Source organism: Myotis brandtii, unplaced genomic scaffold, assembly GCF_000412655.1.
Source record: "Myotis brandtii unplaced genomic scaffold, ASM41265v1 scaffold144, whole genome shotgun sequence".
NCBI classification, from domain to species: Eukaryota; Metazoa; Chordata; class Mammalia; order Chiroptera; family Vespertilionidae; genus Myotis; species Myotis brandtii.
The window spans coordinates 1933117-1949727 of NW_005355159.1; the positions used below are offsets into that span (position 1 = coordinate 1933117).

The 16611-nt window shown below is 36.8% G+C and overlaps 1 protein-coding gene across 11 annotated transcripts in view; it reads left to right on the forward strand.

Moving 5' to 3' along the window:
• Positions 1-16611, forward strand: part of HERC1 (HECT and RLD domain containing E3 ubiquitin protein ligase family member 1) — a 159282-nt gene that overhangs the window by 114567 nt on the left and 28104 nt on the right. For 8 of the 11 annotated variants that reach the window (XM_014535483.1, XM_014535485.1, XM_014535486.1 and 5 more), the window contains 14 exons: positions 155-207; positions 965-1165; positions 2615-2789; positions 4824-5094; positions 5229-5442; positions 6501-6760; positions 7713-7840; positions 9012-9139; positions 9943-10143; positions 11826-11956; positions 13003-13202; positions 13595-13700; positions 15373-15519; positions 15846-15947. In XM_014535483.1, coding sequence (XP_014390969.1) covers positions 155-207; positions 965-1165; positions 2615-2789; positions 4824-5094; positions 5229-5442; positions 6501-6760; positions 7713-7840; positions 9012-9139; positions 9943-10143; positions 11826-11956; positions 13003-13202; positions 13595-13700; positions 15373-15519; positions 15846-15947 — 2317 coding nt within the window. The remainder of the gene's footprint in view (positions 1-154; positions 208-964; positions 1166-2614; positions 2790-4823; positions 5095-5228; positions 5443-6500; positions 6761-7712; positions 7841-9011; positions 9140-9942; positions 10144-11825; positions 11957-13002; positions 13203-13594; positions 13701-15372; positions 15520-15845; positions 15948-16611) is intronic. The other 3 variants (XM_005861080.2, XM_005861081.2, XM_005861075.2) reach the window with 2 other exon arrangements.

Here is a 16611-nt window from a genome sequence, read left to right on the forward strand (position 1 = left end):
GGTTTTTTATTACATTAGCCCCTAACATGAAATACACTTCTTTATTTTGTGTTGCTTTATTAATGACCTTTTAAAATGTTCTAATGACTTAATTTGCATTTTTGGGTACTAACTGTTTTATGTAAAAACACACTGTTCTTCGTATTTGGTGCAGGTACAAGGGACAAGCTCCAGATCTAATTGGCAAGCAGGACAGTGTATATGAAGGTAGTTGTTTTGAGAGCTTCTTTATTTTACATGTATTTTTATGTATACCTTCTGCTTAACACTGGTTACTAAAATTTACCTTCATGTGTTTGTATTTATGTACATGTTAACTTAAATTGTCCCTAAAAAGCTCAAGATAGTTTGATAGCATCAGCCCTAGTTTTAAAAAGTTAAAGGAAAAGAACCTGGTTGAAATACTAGTTTTACCACAAAATGTGAATTTCTGTGTGGCATTTTGTTTTCAAAGTAGAAGAAGTGTATATACATGTTCAATATCCTTGTTGAGGAAAGTAAAAAAAAAAAATTGAAGCAAGCATCAGTTTATCTAGAGCATTCATTTACTTGAAACAATTCATTTCCTAATGATTATGGACAGGGTTAAAAACTCTTTGTTGATCCTATAACAATATTTTTTATTAGTTGAAACCTTCATTACCAGCTGTAACATTTGCTATTGCCTTGGCTGGGGAGAAGTCAATGGGGAAAAAAGGAGACTTATGTAATACTTTGAACAATAAAGAATTAAGAAAAAAAAAAGTAAATGGATTTGACTGCTTTGACTGCCTTTCCCATCTAGTCTCCCTATACCTTAAGAGAGCAGTTTGTCAGCTCACCAGAAGATGGTGCCATAGTTCATTTTGTGGGCACTGGACTTTTAGTTCATCTGCATCTTAGACATATCTTACAATAACAATTGCCAGCAGAGTCATATCATGTTTGTATTCACATACTATACATATGTTTATTTAAATTCCAGAAGACTGGGACATGTTGGATGTTGACGAAGATGAAAAGCTAACAGGTGAAGAAGAATTTGAATTACTTGCTGGACCACTTGGTTTAAACGATCGACGTATTGTACCAGAACCAGTTCAGTTCCCTGACAGTGATCCATTGGGAGCATCAGTAGCAATGGTTACAGCCACCAACAGTATGGAAGAGACTCTGATGCAAATAGGTAAATTGACATGCTAATTGGCATGGATTTCATAGAGTCTATATTTGTTTATTTTTTAGATAAATAATAAGACAGTAAAGGTAAATAATAAGGAGAATAAGGATTCAACATTTTCTCACCCCATCAAGTATTTTGAGCCAGTTGTTTTAACATATTTTGAAGGTATAATACAATATTAAGGTTTGATGTTTGTAGTTTTTATGAAATAGTGAAGTGTTAAAAAATTGATAAAATATAAGATTTTTTTAAAAAACTCTGTGATAAGAGAATCCTGGAACTGATTAGAAACTATTTTGCCAACTTTTTTTATTTAGGTGCGAGGGTGTGGTAACTTTGCTATAGGGAATACAAAATAAAGAATTGGGACAGTATTGATGACCCTTTATGTGTAAAAAGCATGCTTTTAAAACCATGTCTTTTCTGTATTTGTTGATATCAGTAGATGTGATACATGAGCAAAATAAATAAAACCAAAATATTTTAAGAAGCATGTTTCTTTTACAATAGACTAGAGGCCTGGTGCACAAATTTGTGCACAGGTGGGGTCCCTAGGCCTTGCCAGCGATCAGGGCTGATTGGGGCTGTCTCGTCCAGTCCCAATCAGGGCCTGCTGGCCAGGGGGAGAGCCGAGAGTCATTGGCCGGCCGACCAGGCGGGGAGGGACCAGGGGAGGTTAGCTGACTGCGGGAGGTTGGCTGTGGGAGCACACTGACCACCAGGGGGCAGCTCCTACATTGAGCATCTGCCCCTTGGTGGTCAGAGCACGTCATAGCTACTGGTCGACTGGTCATTCATATATATGTATACTAGAGGCCTGGTGCATGAAATTCGTGCATGGAGGGGTGTCCCTCAGCCCAGCCTGCACCCTCTCCAATCTGAGATCCAGGACTGCTGGCTGCCAACCACTCACCTTCCTGCCTGCCTGATTGCCCCTAACCGCTTCTGCTTGCCAGCCTGATCACCCCTTAACCACTCCCCTGCCAGCCTGATCGACGCCTAACTGCTCCCCTGCTGGCCCGATTGCCCCTAACTGCTCTCCCCTGCCAGCCTGGTCATCCCCAACTGCCCTCCCCTGCAGGCCTGGTTGCCCCCACTGCCCTCCCCTGCTGGCCTGGTCGCCCTTAACTGCCCTCCCTTGCCAGCCCGATTGCCCCTAATTGCCCTCCCCTGCCGGCCATCTTGTGGTGGCCATCTTTGACCACATGGGGGCGGCCATCTTGTGTGTTGAAGTGATGGTCAATTTGCATATTACCTCTTTATTATATAGAATAAATTATTGACTTAGAAATATCTATTTCTCCCAAGGACTTTTTTGATTAACAAACTTCCAGATGAGCAAAACACTTTGGTTTTCTGTATTTCCTTGCAGCCTGGAACCTAAAAAATTTGCAGTAGTCCAGATACTTTTTCCTTACCATGTTGAGAACTAAACAAAATCTTGTTTTTCAGGTTGCCATGGCTCTGTAGAAAAGAGTTCCTCTGGGAGAATAACATTAGGTGAGCAGGCAGCTGCCTTAGCAAACCCTCACGACCGAGTGGTGGCTTTAAGGAGAGTGACTGCTGCTGCTCAGGTACTTCTGTCCAGAACCATGGTCATGAGAGCGCTGTCTCTTCTCTCAGTCAGGTAGGTGTTAGTTTGTGTCAAGTTATGCTAAGTTAGCTTCAAGAATATGTTAGACTGGAGTCTGGTATTGTTGGGAGAATGAGATAGAATTTTTAGAAACTTAATATCTACTATTAAATGACACAAGTTGGACATAGTCATCATTGCTATTTATTCATTCAGTCATTCAGTTAATACTTGGCACTTCTTAGGTAGAAAATAATGCCATTATAGTAACTGAGTCAACTGCAAACATTTTATTATCTGAAATGGGAAACTCAGACTGTTGATCCATTTGGTACAAGGTAGAAATAAAAGATCAAATGAGTTTTTCTGCAGAATTAATCAACTGTGTAGCTAAGTCAACCTGCAGATTCCATCATGAAGACTTGCCATGTTCATATTATGGAGTATAATGTTAAAAAAGGGAACAGAGCCAAGAGTACCTGAAAGTCATCCATTTAAGAAATGGTTAAGCGAGGATATTTAACTGTCATTGAAGATAGAAGGACCCTGAAAAAAACTCAAAATAAAATTTAGATAAGACTACGTGGTATTGGCTTAAGAATAGACAATTTGGACAGTGCTAGAGAAGAGTTCAGAATCTGACCCACATATATAAACACTTGATTTATGGATTGATTTATGACAGTGTTTATACTGCAGAGCAATGAGGAAAGGATGGTCTTTTCAATAACCTGGGCTAAGTCAGATGGTTTACTCACACTATAAAACAAATATTTCCAAGTGACTCTTCCATCTAAATGTAAAATGTAAATCAATAATATTTCTATAAGGTAACATAGGAAGAACTTATTCTTGATTTTGGGACAGGCAGAGATTTCTTAAGCAAGTCACAAAAGACATTCACCATAAAGAAAAAGATTGATATATTGGACTGCATTAAAAAAGAACTTCTGTTCAGCAAAAGTCATTAAGTCAGAAAGTTTTAAAAAAAGTCACTAAATGGGAGAAGATATTAGCAATGCATATAACCAACAGAATATATAAAGAATTCCTATAAATCAATAAGAAGAAGACTTACCCCCCAAAATGGGCAAAATACCAAATAATACAAAAGAGGATCTCCAAATGACCAATGAACATGAAAGATGAATTGTTCAACCTCATTAGTTTTCAGAGAAATGAAAACCAATGAGATACTACTACATACCCACCAGACTGACTAAAATTTAAAACACTGAGGGAACAAGATGAGCATGAGGATGTGGAACACTTAACACTCTCATACACTGCTGGTGAGGAAATAAATTGGTACAACTACTTTGGAAAACTGTCTGATGGTACAGTACCAACTGAAGGTGAATATTAACATATTCCATGACCCAGACATTCACTTCTGGGTATACATCCAACAGAAATGCTGACATATGTACACCAAAGACATAAGCAAGAACAAACACAGCAGCACTATCATAATAGCACTGTGCTGGAAATCACCTGATTACCATCTGTATGGATAAATTAATTGCGGTACATTTTATTTATACGTCAATGAAAATGAATAACCACTGCTGTGATGCAACAACATGGATGAGTCTGTTACAAGTAGTGTTGAACAAAAGAAGCCAGACACAAAAGAATACTTTATTATTTTAGTTATACAAAGTTCAAAAACAGGTCCGACTGATTTATGGCTTTAGAAGTGAGGATAGTGGTTACTTTAGAGGGCCCAGTGACTGAGAAGGGCCCAAGTATGCTTCTGAGGACCTGGCAATGTTCTCTTCTTGATCTGGAAGTTGCATGGGTTTGTTCAGTTTGTGAAAATTCATGATTTGTGAACATTCCTGTATGTTATACTTTAGTAATTCAGTTATTCTTCAAGTATACATCAATGTATTTTTTTTTAAGTTTCAGTAACAGTTTCTAGCGTACATAATATTTTTGGACATCTCTTAGGAAATGTATGATTAGTGATAGTGCAGCATGCCTTTAATTTTGTTTTTTGTACTATGGATGATATGCAGGGCTCCAAACAGTCCCTTAAGAAAACTTTTATCTTTATCCATCTGAAGTGTTTTTCTTTCTTGACAGTGGTTCCAGTTGTAGCCTGGCTGCTGGTCTTGAATCTCTGGGGCTTACAGATATCCGAACGCTGGTTCGATTAATGTGCTTGGCTGCAGCAGGGAGAGCTGGCCTCTCCACCAGCCCTTCTGCCATGGGAAGCACCACAGAACGCTCACGAGGTGGGCACAGCAAAGCCAACAAACCCATCTCTTGCCTGGCCTATCTGAGCACAGCAGTGGGATGTCTGGCATCAAACACACCTAGTGCTGCAAAACTCCTGGTGCAGTTGTGTACACAGGTAAGCTAGTTTCCAATGCTTTTCTAGTTGCATTGCTTATTTCTAATGGATTCTAAAAGAGCCTTTTGAGATAAAATCTTTGTTCCAAAATTATATGTAAAAATTAAACCTATTTGTTCCAATTGCCTCTTCAGAACTTGATTTCTGCTGCAACAGGTGTAAATCTAACTACAGTTGATGATCCAATTCAGCGAAAGTTTCTACCCAGCTTTCTCCGAGGAATTGCTGAAGAAAATAAGCTTGTGACCTCCCCAAACTTTGTTGTAACTCAGGCCCTTGTGGCATTACTAGCAGACAAGGGGGCCAAACTGAGACCTAACTATGATAAGTCAGAAGTTGAAAAGAAAGGTAACTTTCATACCATTTAATTTATGCAATCTTCTAATTGATTCGTATGATCTAATCAGTTTGATTAATGTTTTTTAAAAATGTGTTTTTCATTGCTCTATATGGTGAATTACATAACATGTATACTTAAGTTTAGATCATAAAAGTACATAATACTTTTTCAATGTGCATGAAAATAAATACTAGAAAACATACCAAATTAGTCTTGTTTGATTAGATTATTTTTATTAGATTATGGTTTGAGTCAACATAGATTGGTGATTTTCAACCTTTTTCATCTTATGGCATACATCAACTAATTACTAAAATTCTGTGGCACACCAAAAAATATGTTTTTTGCTGATCTGACAAAAATAATAGATATAATTTTGATTCATTCACATGGAACAGCTATTGTGTGGGCCGTTGTCATTCTTTTTATTTGACTATCTAAGGGAAAAGAGGTCAGTGCCCCTGACTAAATAGTCAGGTATTGCATGTTATAAAAATTCTTGCAGCACACCAGTGTGTCGTGACACACTGGTTGAAAAATCACTGCCATAGATAATAACCCTGATCGGTTTTCTTAATAAAATTTAGATAATGGCAGTACTGTTTTTCTCTGTCTTAGGACCATAACGCTTTGAAAGGAGTACTTAATCACTGCTGTCTACCTTTCTTTTTATCAAGACCATGTGGTCAAGAGAGATGGGCCTTAGGATCTCAGTCCAGTCCCTTGACTCTGTTAAGGTCACTTTTGAGCAGCAAAGGCCAAATTCTTATTTTTTAGGGCATGCTGCCTTTGCCCTGGTCTTAAAATTATTTTTGCTGCATTCTTAGTCTATGTGTCTTTAGAGTAAAGACTATTTATTGATTGATGAATATAAATGTACATTTGCAGTGAATCAGATTTCTTATAGAGTTTGATGAGATAAATGTTTATTATTTCTTGTATGCATAAGTTAGTGAAATGATTGCTTGCAAAAGTGCTAGTTATTAAAAGATATGGGTTAACCCATTTTTTGTTTGTTCACCACCACCAGCTCTCACCGGGTTATCATTTCATTGTTTTGTTTAAGCAGGTTTAACTGCTCAATTGTATGTCCATCCTTCCTATGATCCTTCTGCTGTAGGCCCTCTGGAGCTGGCTAATGCCCTGGCAGCTTGCTGCCTGTCCTCCAGGCTGTCCTCACAGCATAGGCAATGGGCTGCTCAACAGCTTGTGCGCACTCTTGCTGCACACGACCGTGACAACCAAACTACTCCACAAACACTTGCTGATATGGGAGGAGATCTCAGAAAATGTTCCTTTATCAAGTTGGAGGCTCATCAGAACAGAGTATGTATTTTGAGTCCCAAGTGTGCTGATTGCTTTGTGTAAGATAAAGTAGTTTCTGCCCTTCTCAAAGAGCTCAAAGTTTACATCTCTCCCCCCACCCCCACCCGTACCACACACACAAAATTATCAATATTTAGCTGGTAGTTACCAACTCTCTCTGTATGTTGGTTTGATATAATATTATACAAACAGGAAAATCAGATGGTGGATAAGAAGAAAACCAAAGAAATAGCCTCATAAAAGATGAAGGCTTATACATGCAAGAGGAAAAGACATTGGCCTCACTGTTTTAATATAACCCACTGGGCATTTGAGCAGTGACAAGGGCAGTTTAGGAAATGAAGACTGGCTTCTGTTCACTAATTTTAAAATCACTTCTCGCCTGGCTGGTGTGGTTCAGTGATTGAGAATTGATCTGTGTACCAGGAGGTTCTGGTTCAATTCCCGGTCAGGGCACATGCCTGGGTTGTAGGCTCAATCTCCAGTACAGGGCGTGCAGGAGGGCACGGATCAATGATTCTCTCTCATCATTGATGTTTTTATCTCTCTCTCCTCCCTTCCTCTCTGAAATCAATAAAAATATATATTTTAAGAAATCACTTCTTAGTATGTGTTATTTTATAAAACATACAAATATGTTGCAGTATTTATACTTTATTGAATTAAATAAACATGTTTTTAAATTAAATAAACATGTTTAGTAAAGATTTCAACAGGTTTCAGATAACAAATGATTTGGTGCATAGTACTTTAAAGCTATACTTTAAATAGGAGTGTATTCATAAGCTAATTAGAAAAGAATGAGACCATGCCTATTGCATTATAACATGGATACTTTCTTTTACAATTTCATGATAGATTTATTTTTTAATTTGATAGAACTTTTTCAAATGACAGAATCATTTGAATTAAAACTTGCTCAAATATTGCTGGACATTTTCACCTTTTCTAGGTAATGACGTGTGTTTGGTGTAATAAAAAAGGACTCTTGGCTACAAGTGGCAATGATGGCACCATCCGGGTGTGGAATGTTACCAAGAAGCAGTATTCACTGCAACAGACCTGTGTGTTCAACAGATTGTGAGTGCTAACGTGACCTTTCTTGTGCAACATCTAAAGTAAGAGAATTCTAAACATGCTGTATTTTGGTTGTGTTAATGTAATCAAACTGTCACTAAAATTTTTTGCAGTTTTTTTTTAGAATAGTCTTACTATATCCCCAATGTGTGTTTTTAAATATTCAGAACTAGAGGCCCGGTGCACGAATTCATGCACCAGTGGGGTACCCTCGGCCTGGCCTGCGGGATTGGGCCAAAACCGGCTCTCTGACATCCCCTGAGGGGTCCCAGATTTCGAGAGGGCGCAGGCCAGGCCGAGGGACCCCCACTGGTGCACAATCAGGGCGTGGGAGGTTGGCCATCCGGGGAGGGACCACGGGAGGGCTCCAGAGCATGTCCAGCCCGTCTCAGTCCCGATCGGCTGGACCCCAGCAGCAAGCTCACCTACTGGTTGGAGCGTCTTCCCCCTGGTGGGCCGTGCACGTCATAGCGACTGGTTGACTGGTCGACTGTCTGCCCCTTGGTGGTCAGTGCACGTCATAGTGAGCGGTTGAGCGGCCTTAGCATATCATTAGCATGTTATGTTTTGATTGGTTGAATGGACGACCAGATGACCGGACACTTAGCATATTAGTAGGCTTTTATTATATAGGATAGTATTTGGCAAGTAAAATTATTAACTACCAATATCTGGAATTACTCAGAATTAAATCAAAATCTATTATCTTGCAAATAAATGTTCATTTCTGTAAAACAGTAGGCTAATATTCCATCATTCTTTAAGGATTATTTAGGAATTAGAGTAATGATATTTCTTTTGTAGTAGAATGTAGCTAGCTATAGTAGGTGTTTCTTTTCTGTGAATTTACCTAGAGATCAGGCAAACAAGACTCAGTGTGTTTTGAATAGAAACCATTTACAACCCATACAAAATCAGAATGTCTTTATTGACAAATGATGTTCTATATTAAATGGTGTATGATCTAAGCATCACTCTTTTATAATTCTTTTTTTGACATTATGACAAACACTAGAATATGTGATTGTCAAATACTGCTGGCCAAGTTTTTGAAATGTTAAGACTCTGCTATTATGTACTGAGGTCTACATAAAGCCCTTACTTTAAGATTCGAGGTTTAGTTTACTTTTGGATGATGGGGATTAAAATTTCATACTTGTCTATTATTTTCTAGGGAAGGGGATGCTGAGGAAAGCCTGGGATCACCCAGTGATCCAAGTTTCTTGCCTGTTTCCTGGAGTATCAGTGGCAAATATCTAGCTGGCGCTTTGGAAAAGATGGTGAATATCTGGCAAGTTAATGGTAAGTCATGTAAATACTAAAGGCACTGTTGAGTCCAAGCAATGGCTTCCCTTCACCTTGAAACTCACAGTCTGTTAATCAACTGTGAAAATCTATGTATAATGTGGTTTAAATTAAAGAGGAAGTGTTCATTTCCTGATTTTCATTTCTTGGAGTTTCAACTAATCCAGTAGCTGTAAACTAAAAATTCTTTTCATGTACCACTAACTATTCAGAGTAGGATTTGAGGAGTAGTGGTCACTGACTTTTCAGATATGTATTCTTTTAAAACACTTAAAAATATTTTTATTAATTATGTCTTTCACTGGTAAAAATTCTTGTCAATTTTTAATAATACCTCTCTTGAAAGTAAAAATAAATAATGTAATCCTAAACAACAACAAAATAATGTAATCTTGGGCTTATCAGTATTTTGTTCATTTTTGCACATTTGAGGAAAGGCTATTCTATTTCACATATGTGAAGGACTAGCTAGCCTTATTGTAGGTGAATTTCTTATGTTAATTTGTTTTTTAAAAATTATTAGGAAAGGACATAAGTGATTAACATTTGTACACTATTTTCCTTTATTCTTTTTTCTACAAAGTTACCATTCTTGTTCCATTTATAGTTCTAGAAAAGCCTATTAATGTCTTAATCTAGGTCTTATATAAATGAAGGATCTTGTCTAATATTCATTGGTAGGCTATTTTGAAAATGGGGACTGCTTTGAGCTATGTTAGAATTAAGTAGCATTTATTTTTGTTCTTGTTATTGTTTTTAAGAATTAAGTAACAAGCAGTTAACATTTTCTTTCTCTTTAGGAGGAAAAGGATTAGTAGACATTCAGCCCCATTGGGTATCTTCCCTGGCTTGGCCAGAGGAGGGTCCAGCTACAGCCTGGTCAGGAGAGTCTCCAGAATTATTGTTGGTGGGGCGGATGGATGGATCTCTAGGATTGATTGAAGTTGTTGATGTGTCCACCATGCACCGTCAAGAATTGGAGCATTGCTATCGAAAGGATGGTAAATGACCAGATTTGTGTCTAGTTGGGAAAGTGATTTTCCCTAATCAAATAAACTGTGTGGGTTTTTTTGGAACTTGCTTTTAAAAATGCTGAGTGAATATTACTTTTGGCTTTGTTTTCTGAATTGTCCAATTGGTATTTTATTTTAATTAGTCACTAAATTGAAAGATACTTCCCTTCCAACCCATACCACAGGTCTCTGCCAAAAGAGATCTAATAGTGTTATATTAGTTATTCATCTTTTGTGTATCTGAACACTTATGACAGTCTCTAAGTCTTCTTTGAAAGTTAGGAATGCCCAAGAAAAAAGAGATAATTGTTGGTAGAGATGAAATTGTTAACAAATGAGTGAAATTGAGGAACTGGGGGAAAGAAGAGGAGAGGGTAGTTCCTAGTCTTTCAAGAGATAGTAGGAAGTCTACTTTCATTTATTTTCTCACTTTGTTCCCTTTGGGTACATAGGTATTACTAGATAGTTTTTGTTAGTTGTTTGCAGCAGTGGGCTCTTTCAAAGTTCACAGCCCTACTTTTCAGTGGTACTCTGTTTACAGAATAGAACAATTCGGGGATTTTTTTAAAAGTATTTTTTAAATACATTTATAGGGTTTAAAATTTTTTAAACTTAAAAAGGTATACAACAAAAAGTTTTTCTCTCATCTGCTTAGTTCCCATGTCCCCATCTACTCACAAATAAATACTGTTTTTTACTTTTTTCTGAAGCTATCCAGTGTTATATATACTTAAAGAAGCAAATATGAGTATGCCTTGTTGGAATAAAATCTGCTTGATAGAATGTGGAAACATGCTGAGAAGGGTATATTAAACAAAAGAAGGGACAAGGAATTTTCTTTCTATGACTTTGGCTATTTCACTTCTCAGTTTCATGGCAGATTCTGGTCCAAAAGGAAAGAACCTGGTACAATCACTTAAAATCAGCATGGGAATTCAATACTTGTCTTTTTCAATAACCACCTGAAAATAATGGAAGATTTAAAAAATGAGGTATTCCGCCCTGACCGGTTTGGCTCAGTGGATAGAGCGTCGGCCTGCGGACTGAAGGGTCCCTGGTTCGATTCCGGCCAAGGGCATGTGCCTTGGTTGCGGGCACATCCCCAGTCGGGGGTATGCAGGAGGCAGCTGATTGATGTTTCTCTCTCATCGATGTTTCAAACTCTCTATCCCTCTCCCTTCCTCTCTGTAAAAAATCAATAAAATATATTTTTTTTAAAAAAATGAGGTATTCCATACACTTGAAACTAATACAAAATAATACTGAATGTAAGCTATAATCAAAATACTAAAATACATATACAGGATGGCCCCCAAAATGTATACACATTTTGAATACCATTATTAATTCCAATGGGTTAAATCTGAAAAGAAAGAAACATCAATTGAGCTATCAGCTGTTAAAATGTATATACATTTTTGGGGACGCCCTGTATATATTTTAAATGAAGTAGTCCTTGTCACTTGTAAATAACACTTGTGAAGTGGGTTACATGGAATCCTTGCAATAAGCCTATATTTTATCTAAATTCATTACAGAGATGTCTGGAAACCTACTTACAATTTTGCAGGAAGATATATTTTTGTGGAGTCTTTTGTCTTTTTAAGTTAGATAATGACAAATGAATCACTCTCTTTTATTTTCTTTTTCTATTATTCTTATCATGTTAGTGTCCGTAACTTGCATTGCTTGGTTCAGTGAAGACAGACCATTTGCAGTGGGATATTTTGATGGAAAATTATTATTGGGGACAAAGGAGCCACTTGAGAAAGGAGGCATTGTTCTAATCGATGCACATAAGGTAAAGCATCTTTGCCAGATGGTTATTTTTTTGTGTTTCTTACTGTAGTGTTCTTTGGTACTAATTTCTTTTTAAAAATTTTTACATCAGTCACTTATGATTTAATATTTATTGTTAGCCCAGCTGGCGTGACTCAGTGGATTGCATGTCGCCCCATGCACCAAGAGGTCACCCGTTCGATTCCTGGTCAGGGCACATGCCTGGGTTGCTAGCTCAATCCCCAGTAGGGCGTGCAGGGAACAGCCAGTTGATGTTTCTTTCTGATCAGTGTTTCTATCTCTCTCTCCCTCTTCCTTTCTTCCTTGAAAAAAATCAGTAAAAACATTTTTTTAAAAAACAGTAAGCAGGCTTTTAATATAAAACAAAAAAATTCTATAGTTACACAAAATCTGTAAACCATGGTATATACATGAAAAAGTTTATGTAAGAAAACCATCAAGCCAAGAGAGAAGTAAAACCAAAGCAGTGAAATAGGAACATCCTTGGAATATCCCATCAAAGTACCTCCCTCTAATAAGAGAAATTCCATCTATGAGGAATGATTCCTTTACCTTAAACTAAGGCTGCCAGTTCAGATGTTTACAGGCCAGCTAGGCAAGTAACATAAATGCATGAAGCCAGGAGTTTGAAGTTGTGAAGGAGTGTTAAAAAAAAGAGAGAGCACAATGATAACAACCATATAAACACAAAACATGATTCTCATAAGTATTTGCTATTTTGGTATGAGGGGTACATTTTTTTAAAAGTTTCTTCTTTTTCAAAGTTAATGTCAATAAAGATAACTTAAAAATATTAATGAGGGGTAACATTCCTTCTAAGTCAGAATTTATTTAACCAATATTTATTGAGCATTGACTACAGCAAATAATATGATGCAGACTTTATTAAAGGGTGAGTTGGGTCTAGTGATTGGAAACCATATAACAGTATCTGATATGCATATAATGTTGATTTCCAAATAAGTGCTAGAATGGGTCATAAATATTGAGTTTAATATATTTGTAAAGGAAGTATTAATATGATTTTTCTCCCCTTACTGTTTTAAGGATACTCTTGTTAGTATGAAGTGGGACCCAACAGGTCATATTCTTATGACGTGTGCCAAAGAAGAAAATGTGAAACTCTGGGGGCCTATTTCAGGATGCTGGTGCTGTCTACATTCACTCTGCCATCCATCTATTGTAAATGGCATCGCTTGGTGCAGCCTCCCAGGGAAAGGATCCAAGTTGCATTTACTGATGGCTACGTATGTTGTAAATGTGTGTGTGTGTGTGTGTGTGTGTGTATGTGTGTGTGTGTGTGTACGTGTGTACATCTGTCTTAATTTTTATGTTAATATAAACTGTTACTTGCATTACATGTGGCTTCTTTGTAGTCTCAAAGTTTATTGTCAGGTGTTAATCTTAAAATGTGTAACATCGTAAGATCACCATAGAGAAATAAAGAATTTGAAACTTGGTATGTGATCTACTTATCTGGGTGTGATGATGTTAGAATATCGAACCTAGTTGTATTATAGCATGCCTACTATAAATAAATTTTAAAATAATACTGTAGTAGTTCTATCAGTTGATATTTGAAAATATTTTTACTTCTGCATATTGACATGTTTTGGTTTTATGTGGTCATTTTTTTAAGTGGCTGTCAGAGTGGCTTAGTGTGTGTTTGGCGTATTCCACAAGATACCACACAAACCAGTGTGGCTACTTCAGAAGGATGGTGGGACCAGGAATCAAATTGCCAGGTAAACATTCTGGTGTTTTTTAAGACCTTATCTGAAACCATAGATAGTATAAGTTATCAAAGGACAAGAACCATTAAGGAAACGTAAATAATTGTCATGCTTATGTGCTCTCTGAATTGGATTACTTTTTTGTAAGTCATAGACACCATATTACTTGTTAAGATGATATATTCAATAAATATTGAGTGATGATCATTTATGGTAATGGATATAATCGATACCACAGATAGATGAATCCTAAATTAAGTCTTTGGTACAGTGAAATAGGAACACCACGGGAGCACACCTTATCTAAAGTATCTCCTACTGCCCTAACTGGTTTGGCTCAGGGGATAGAGCGTCGGCCTGTGGACTGAAAGGTCCCAGGTTCAATTCCAGTCAAGGGCATGTACCTTGGTTGCAGGCACATCCCCAGTAGGAGGTGTGCAGGAGGCAGCTGATCAATGTTTCTTTCTCATCGATGTTTCTACCTCTCTATCCCTCTCCCTTCCTCTCTGTAAAAAATCAATAAAATATATTTTAAAAAAATAAAGTATCTCCTACTGATATCAGAATTCCATCTATGAAGAGCAATTCCTTTTATCTTAAACAGAGGTTATGAATTCAAATATATGCTTACAAGGCCATCTAGGCAAATAAAAAATTCCTGAAGCTGGGAATTGGAAGGTGTGGAGAGGGTTAAAAAACACACACAAAAAAACAGAAGTGCACATGCTTCATATAATGGGCACAGTTGCTACAAAGCTGTTTGTTACCCTGAAGAAATAAGAGCCTATTGTTACCAAATTGTCTAATTTTTTTAATAGAAGCCCAAAATCCAGTGTTTTAAATAAAATCCAATATTACACATTTTGATGCCTGACTTAAAATTCTTTAAAACACTGGGTGGCCAATCAAATTGCATCCCTGAGCTAACAGTTTACAACCTTTGTTGCTCTTTATTTTGTTCATGACACAAACACCCCTGGAAGAAATAGGTTTTATGTCATCTTTGGATGAATGAGTACATCTGATATTATACTCTATCATAGCTAGAAGGAAGAGGAACCTTAAGGGCAGGGAGAAATGGGTAGGGAAGGATGGATAGGTAGCTTATTAATGAGAGGAAGATATCTCAAAAGTGGAGGTGAAAGCACTAAAGATAAATCTAGTTTGCTCTTTGTGGTAGATAGTATTTAGACACACCTTACCTATCACACTTCTAAAACCTGCAGAACAAACACCAAATTAGACACCATATGAGAGAACCATCTGCAAAAAAAGAGGGGCCTGTTTGTATAGAGCCAGCATGTACAATTCATAAATGTTAGATGCTAAAAATGAAAATTACATAAAGCTCATGTTAAAAATTAAAACATTCATTAAGAAGTAAAAGTTAGAATTTTCCTACCTCTGAGGGATAATTAGAATTTAGAAATGTAGAAACGTCTGCCAGTTTGAAAAGTTAGGAAACAGCTTAGAAGTGTATCAAAAAGGATGAAACTCACCTCAGCAAAGGAGAACCAGGTTAGTGTTTTATTATTTCCTCATTCAGGCTAATCCTTCTGAGAGTTATCCTTCCCTCCTCCCTAATGTTACACTGAAATATAAAATTTCAAAGAATGAATTGTAAATCTTGAATCTATAAATTATTTTGCTTTCAATATATGTTAAAAATAAAAATGAATTGCAGGATGGATATAGGAAACCAGCTGGAGTCAAATGTGTTTATCAGCTACGGGGACACATCACCCCTGTCCGGACAGTTGCCTTCAGTTCAGATGGGTTGGCCCTGGTGTCTGGTGGACTAGGTGGCCTCATGAACATTTGGTCTTTAAGGGTAAGAGTACAGATGTTATTTTTATCTTAAATGTTTTTACATTAACTCCCATATGATGAAAATTAACCCAACCAATTCTAGGAATATTTTGTATAATAAATATCTTGAATACTGGTGAAACTTCTTTCAGAATCCTCCACTCTTTTAATTTTTCTTATTGAAAGTGATCTAGGCTCTAGAAAATTCGGTAGAAGATATATAATGGGACATTACCAAATTTAGCGGAAGTGCAGATTTTAGAATGTTTTTGTGAATGTGAAGTATAAATTTAAAATGTAAATAACTAAGATTAAGTAATGTGTATTGATAAATACATTTAATTTTAGGATGGCTCTGTCTTGCAAACTGTTGTGATAGGCTCTGGAGCTATTCAGGCCACAGTATGGATTCCGGATGTTGGGGTTGCTGCTTGTTCAAACAGATCAAAGGTAACTTGCAGTTATATCAAATCATAGGGTATCAGCCTATAAGGTATCTTAGAAATCATAGTCAAACATCACACTTTACAGAGGAGAAAACTGATATTCAAAGGGATTTTTTCTTGCAGTTATTTAGTGGCGGAAAGAAAACTAGAACCCAGGTCTCCCAGTATATAACCTAGCACTCATTCTACTATATCCTAGACATCACTGAAATGTTTAATTACTGAACGGCTTTATTTCCATTGGAAATTATTTGTGGATTTTAACTTTCTGCCATTTTTTTAGAAAGCAGCAGACTTTCTTAAAAGAACATTCTCTAAAAGAAGAACCATCCCAAAGATTTTTAACTCAAGTATACACAATATATTTTGTCTTCCAAATTTAATATTCTATGAAGAAAAATACTAGCCCTCTGCTGTGAAGTAATTCTATGATATGACATTATTACCTACAGTATTGCCTTTTATACCCTTAATGAATAGAACCAATGTGCTGCTTTGGTTTATACTTTATGTGGTTAAATGATATTAAAGTAGAGCTGTAAACCTGCATGAATAGTCCTACTAAAGTCAAATATAGAATCAGACCCTAGGCAGTAGTGGCTTGTGTATAATAAACTATAGAGCCACAGTTAGAACATGTTGCTTCTTTTGCAGATATGTCCCTCAGC